This window comes from Rhipicephalus sanguineus, unplaced genomic scaffold (genome assembly GCF_013339695.2).
Source record: "Rhipicephalus sanguineus isolate Rsan-2018 unplaced genomic scaffold, BIME_Rsan_1.4 Seq433, whole genome shotgun sequence".
Lineage (NCBI taxonomy): Eukaryota > Metazoa > Arthropoda > Arachnida > Ixodida > Ixodidae > Rhipicephalus > Rhipicephalus sanguineus.
The window spans coordinates 469,657-476,594 of record NW_023615247.1 but is presented as its reverse complement, the minus strand read 5'-3'; the positions used below and the strand labels follow the sequence as shown (position 1 = coordinate 476,594).

The 6,938-nt window shown below is 46.2% G+C and overlaps 1 protein-coding gene across 1 annotated transcript in view; it reads right to left on the bottom strand.

Annotated features, from left to right (window-relative positions):
- Nucleotides 1–282: 282 nt before the first annotated feature.
- The window catches only part of LOC119377330 (guanine nucleotide-binding protein G(i) subunit alpha-like), a 36,561-nt gene continuing 29,905 nt past the window's right edge, over nucleotides 283–6,938 (bottom strand). The window contains 2 exon segments of the mRNA XM_037646866.2: nucleotides 283–810; nucleotides 2,717–2,870. Coding sequence (XP_037502794.1) covers nucleotides 620–810; nucleotides 2,717–2,870 — 345 coding nt within the window. The 3' untranslated portion in view covers nucleotides 283–619.

Sequence of the window (6,938 nt, the reverse complement as noted above, 5' to 3'; positions counted from 1 at the left end):
CACACAGCAACTGGGGCCATGAATTCCTTGCTATAATACACACACAACACACTCGCAGGGAGGAAGGTAACAGAGTGAAGGCTTGGAAGCAAAGCACTTTTGCTCACAGCTAGAAAAAAAAAATGCAGGAGTGGCAAGAATTGATCCCTTACTTAAAAAGTAACCGTAACGATATCAAAATAAATGCCATGCCATTGTGAAATATTACCGCAACAGAATCAGGTCATTTCTTCTTTCTTTTCTTTTTTTCTTGCATGTTTGTGGCAAGCTTGAAGTAACATTAAAAATAAGTGGGGGGGGCTAGAAAGAAGATAAGTGTTGCGGCTGTGACTGCTGAACACAAGGCATAAAATATATAAAAGAAATGCAATTCATGCAAGCGACAGCATTGCACGGGAATAAATTCACGCCTCGACTCGAACCACATGCCACGGAGCATCCCTGCCCTCTTCTTTGGCAGTCCACTTGCTTCCCTTCCACAGGAACACCTGGTGCATAAGACGGCAGCAGGTCACCATCCAGTTTCATCTGACACCACTATGCAAGTGGCTTTGGCAACGGTAACAGACAGTGATCCTGCTGTCAAGAGGAGGGGCCATCGACACGTTGCCTTTTGCATTCAGAAGAGACCACAGTCCTTCAGATTGTTCTTGATGATGACGTCAGTCACAGCGTCAAACACAAACTGGATATTGTTGGTGTCGGTAGCACACGTGAAGTGTGTGTAGATCTCCTTGGTGTCCCGGCGCTTGTTCAGTGACTCAAACTTCATTTGTATGTAGGCGGCCGCTTCTTCGTACGTGTTGCTGCCTGCAAAGGCCAAGGAGACATTACCAGACAAGAAAGCTACACTTCAGCGTGACTAAGCAGTGCTAGTGCCAAACAAAGGAAGCCGAAAGCCGTTTTGTTTTCTTAGAAAGTTGGCGCGGTTAAGCGTGGCGGCACCCACGAGCATAGGTCGGCAAACTCACTCATGAGTTGACTCACTCAGACTCAGATCAAGCTGTGCGTCTGAGTCTGGATGAGTCCGTGCAAGTAATATTCTAGTGAGTTTTAGTCCGAGTGAGTCCCGTTGAGAAAAATTTTCGCCGAGTCTGAGTCCGACTGAGTCCGGTAGAAGAAAACTTTCGTGAACCTGAGTCCAAATAAGCCACAAGCGCAAAGTATATTTCTTGAGTGAGTCTGAGCGAGCTCCACATTTTTTACCGACTTATAGTCCTATCTACTCAACTTTAGTATTAGCATCAGCCTTATGTCAGCTCACATTTATATCACGTCTACTTGCATCTACTCATGCATACTTCAGCGCACTAGCGTTCGTACGCCAGCTCAATATTTATCGATCAGAGGCATCAGTTTTGACATCCCCCCCCCCACTGCAATCTTTTTCACTGGAACTTCTTGATAAAGATATCAAGCATGAGTCATCTCTGTCAATAAAAATGTCATTACTTGATTACAACTCATAACTCCTATTTGAAGGTATGGGATGAAAAGGCATGAAGTAGAGCACCGATTATATGATATATTGATGTTAAAGGGCATTGAAACAATGGTAGCAAAAGCTAATTATGTATACGCTAACAGACTCATGAGATGACTCACTCAGACTGTAGATCGAGCCGTGAGATTGAGTCTGAGAGAGTAAGAGTAGCATTTTGGTGAGCTTGAGTCACAGTGAGTCCAGTTGAGAAAAATTTTAGTGAGTTCGAGTGAGTCCAACTGAGGAAAATTTTGGTGAGTCAGTCTGAGTGAGCCCCAAGAGCAAAATATACTTCATGAGTGGGTCTGAGTGAACTCCACATTTTTTGCCGACCTATGCCCACGAGCGAGTGAATGAAGTTTAAAGGAAGAGGGGGAAGGACACGCCCGCAGCGGCAAGAACGCCAGCTCGAGGGGCACAGGCCCGCCTGCCCTGTCGCCAAGTTGCAAGAACAGTTGTAAACATGAATTTCTAATATTCCAGGTGGTTTAGTGATTGGATTGGATTGGAAAAACTTTATTTTTTGGACTGGAAAAACTATAGCGCTCGTGTGTCTCTTGCTTGTCCTTGTCTTTTGTGCGCGCTAAAAAAGTTTAAATTATGGATCCATACCAACTTGCCCAGTTATCTGTCTTACTGAAACTATATTAGTTTAGCGATCACTTGCCAATTTTCATAGCAACCTACAAGGAACAAGCAACTATATACAGTGGGCCCAAAAAGAGGCAAGCATCAAGAATGTAGCAAAAGACATTTATTCCATGGGCCAGGACATGAAATTTTGATATTGAAGGCTTTAGTGAGGTGGGAAGCCATCTAATCGCTCCTGTGAAATAATGTTATTGGGTACCATTCATGGCACAACAGTTTTTGCTGGGGTGGTAGCCAAATAAGTGTCGCTGGCTTTGACACCAGCCAATGTGACACTTGCAGACCATGGTATCCTTACGAGGGCTCGTCTGCTAACCAACTGAGAAATTGTAGATGAAGAAAGACCAGCCGAAACCTCGCTGCATTTCAAAAAGGAAGCACTTTCATTCTCTGAAAATCTTTGCTTTAAGCGCATCTGACAACTTTTGAACAATTAGCACATGAAAATAATTGTCATTTCAGCTGGCATTTGCACGAAAAAGGCTAAAGCGCAGTGATACAGCAGACAAAGGGCAGTGCCTTATCTTTAGGTTGGCATTTGCATAATTGAAATTGCCGGAATAGGCCTGGAACAGTGCTTGCCTGTGTACTCTGGAAAGCAGATGGTGAGTGGTGACCGGGTGATCTTCTCCTCGAAGAGGTCCTTCTTGTTGAGGAAGAGGATGATGGACGTCTCCACAAACCACTTGTTGTTGCAGATGGAGTCAAACAGCTTCATGCTCTCAATCATCCGGTTCTAGAAGGGAGGAAAGCCACTTGCTGTTTCATTGTGTCATTTCATATGTAAGCACTAGCGCAGGCTTAACTAAACCTTGCTGTAGGAAGAAGAAAGGAAGCAATCAAATGGAACTCCTCTGTTCATCCAATGCTGTCATTGTGCATACATGACCTTTGAAGAGAGCCATCCACCAAAGGCACTGCATAAAATGTGCGGATTCATACAAAGCACAACCACAGGCAGATGCTGGCAGAAGTAAGGACTGCGTAGAACACTTATAACCACCATGATGTGGCAATGTATCTCGGAGGAGCCCAGAACAGCGCTTTCAGGTGCATCCAGTAGGGGCAGGGGAGGGGGGTGAAAATACAGCAAGGTCAGTGCAGCGCCTCCCTTTTAGATGCGAAGTATCTTATGGCGGAGTTCAATCCAGTGGTGGTGGTGGTGTGCGGCGTGACCACCCTTACTGCGCATGCACATACCCTTTCCACTCGCCCTCTCCACTTCCCTTCTCCACTACCCCCTCCCCCTCTCCACGTTCTCTCTCCCTCCCCCTCTCCACTCCTCCTCTGAAACGCGGGCTAGACATGCCGAAATTCTCTCCTGCGCAACGCCGCGATGAGCACCAGCGCATGCGCGTCCCCTCCCCCTCTCCTACGCTGCCCCCCTCTCGCACGCCTGCCGACTGCGTTCCCCGCTCGACCTGTGAGAATTAACGGTCAGGCTAGAGGGAAGACAAGACGCGCGTAGCGTTCCTCTTCGCGTTCCACGACGCGAGGTCGGTAGCATGCCCAAAGAATGCCAACGGAACGCGATCGTGCAAGTGCTCCGGCTTCGCATCGCCTCATGGTCCTCTTTAGCAGGAAATGGTGTAATTTTTTTCTAGCAAGCACAGCTGCCATGGCCATGCGACGGCAACTTTTTCTTCCACCAGGTTGAGATATGAAGTGCGTTTTGTCACACTGACCTCTAGGCAACGTGTGTAGACTTGTGTCACTCACAGACGCAAGTCTGTTGCCACCATCCTCATGAGAATTTCAGCATGCATACAAAAACCATCTTAGTACAAAATAACTTTTAACCCTTTAAAGCTCTTTGTACAAATTTGTGTACACAACTTGCTTTTTGCTAGCTGTCTCAACTAGTGGCTAAGGAAGAGCAAAGTACATTGAGATTTGGATGAATTGAACCTTCTGCATAATCATTTCGCTGAAGGCACAACCGTGTTCGATGAGTGACATATCACTTTCCATGAGCCACATCAAAAGTATAATTTTTGTTTGCTTGGAATGAATATAACCGAAAACAAAAGAGCACTATATTTCTAGCCTGAGATTTGATTCTATTAATGCAAAAACAGAACATCATTACTTCAAAATAAATAAATATTTAATTACAATAAATTGCTATAAAACACACAAATCAATGTATTATGACATTATTTTTGTTCCAATAGAACAGGGGTCTCAAACTCGCCTCAGCTAGCGGGCCGCAGTCACGAAATTTACTAGTCCCGCAAGGGCCAGGACAGTGATGAAGGCAAAAGCAGGAGAAGGAAGGGGGGGGGGTGTTGCATCTGAAGGAATGTGTTTCCCATATCTCATATATGGATCACTCCTGAAGGAGATTTGATACGGCGTCAGGATTCAAGAAAAACATATCGATACTAATCTCCAGAGTGACTCAAATCAGGACGCTGACTGTGAAATACTGTACAGTCGAAGCCACTTATAACAATCGCACCATATAACGATCTATCGGTTATTACGACCATATTTGAATGCACTTACGATGTTCCTATGCTAACCATTGAAGCTTCGTCTGCATATAGCGAACATTTTTCAAGGCCTCCTACTTTTACAACGAACACTTTAGACACGGTTGCAGTAAAAATATGGCGCATACGAAGCGAAAAAAAAAAAAGTTAAAACAGGCCTTCAAAAGCGTAAGAGGGGCGTGCGCTCGCGCGTGCCTTGCTCCAGTTTAATGCGACTAAGGTATCCCAGATTGGCGAGCACCGCACGCAGATTTCGGACGCTGCGAGCGAGGTCGCTCACTTTCCAGCCGTTTCTTCAGTGGCAGAATGGCAGTGAGGGATAAAAATATAGAAGGCAGCGTGAAGCCTTGCGGTCTGCTTTCGCGCGGTAACCTTTCCTGACACTGTTCTCCACAGCTACGGCTGCCTATGATGAACCAAACAATGCCTTGGAACACAAAGGCATAAATGCACGAAGTGATAACCGTGATAACTTTTCATCGGATAAAGGTTCACTACGTTCCTAAACTCGTCGACACCACAATGTGCAGCAAAAGGTCGTCCGTCTTTTCAAAATGGCAGAGGCCGGTCGATCGGTGATTGCGACTTCCGTGCAATTGCGGCGATGCCTTTGCGGATAAGCATCAGAAAAAGAGCGAAGGCGAGGTGGTGGCCGTCGATGAACGTGCCACTATGACTTATAGCCGACAATCTTATTGCAGTCATCTGCAGATATCGGCTTCGCTGCACATGTGGTGTACACTGTGCGAATTGACGGCGGTCCGAGTGCGCCATGCTGCCATTTGGAAGTTCGTCGCTCGGAAGTTCATCGCCACTGCGTCGTGCAAGACCGCTTTAAAGTGCACGTCACTTTGTAGAAACTAAAGTAGCTCGCTGTAGTTCAGCGGCGCGGGCACCGAGAAACGTCGATGCACTGACAGCAAACGTATCCTGCATGTCTGATTAGGCCACAACCCAAGCTCGCCGCGCATTGTTGTGCAGGGCCGCGAGAACATCGCGGAGACGTAGAGTGCGCGTTGCTTGCAAAATGCTCGTCTTTGCCGCGTTGAGCGAACAGGCTACTCGCCGCACCCGTGCACGGTCCGGAGTGAAGCAGGCACGAAGAACATACAAACGTGCACATACAGTATACAGCGAGCGGCCCAGCAGTCACTCCGTGAGCCGAGGAGATGACGCGCTGCACGCAATAGCCAGGGATGATCGGCTCCACGTGCAGGTACCGCGCGTCGGTGAAACAGTGTCAGTTCATTGCTCCTTCCACTAGATGACATTCATATAGCGTTTTTTCCGAAGCGGTTTCAAGAAATAGCGTGGCTCTGGTAGAACACCTGCTTGCCATGCAGACGGCATGGGTTCAATTCTCACTCGAACCCGAAGATTTTTATTATTTATTTTATTTGAATGTTTCTCGATTTTTCGGTCACGGACAAGATGATTTTTCGTTCACAACTAATGACATCGACGCTGGAATTTCTGTGAAACTAGCTCTTTAACACTATTGCGTTAAAAGGAAGAGAAATTAGGCACTGCGCGTCATGACCTTCCGCAAGTGCTTGTGATCATTAAATCAGCCAACGGCCATATCCTTCCCTTTGGTTGACGTAGTTGGGCCTGTCGATGAGCCAATTTGCAAAGAGAAGAGAATGATTTCTAGCTGTCTTTGAAGCATAAGTGTAACTTCCTTGCCACTGGCAGTGCTATATTTGGCTCACATGCTCACAGGAGTCTTAACTACTGATCGGCAGTGTTTACTGACCATGTTCAAAAAGCATTGCAGGGCATCTTTACAGACATGTTTACTGTAGGGGTGTGCGAATATTCGAAATTTCGAATATTTTTCGAATAGTGTTTGCTATTCGATTCAATTCGCGCTGGAATTTTACTATCCGAACTTCCCAAAAACAAATCAGTCACTCCGATTGAAAGTGCCCCTTCAGATTTCAATATGCTTCACCTCATTACACTCTCGTATTGCGGCAAAGCTGCCTTTCAAGCTCCGTTACGGTCGAACATAGCCAAGACAGTCGTCAGATTAGAAGTGGTCCCGAGATTTTCAATATGCTTCACCTCATCACACCCCCACATTGCAGCAAAGCTGCCTTTCAAGCTCCGCTATGGTCGCAAGTGTATTAACTCAAGAAAACGCTGGTTCCAACATGGAGATGAAAGATGTGGCAGAAGTTGGGGCTCAATTAATGCTGTTTTGGACCTGAAATATGGCCAGGAAGTCTGAAAAATCGGACGCCGAAGCTTGTTAGCATCCAAAATTTCAGATGTTCTTATTCTTATATATATCAACATCTACGAGG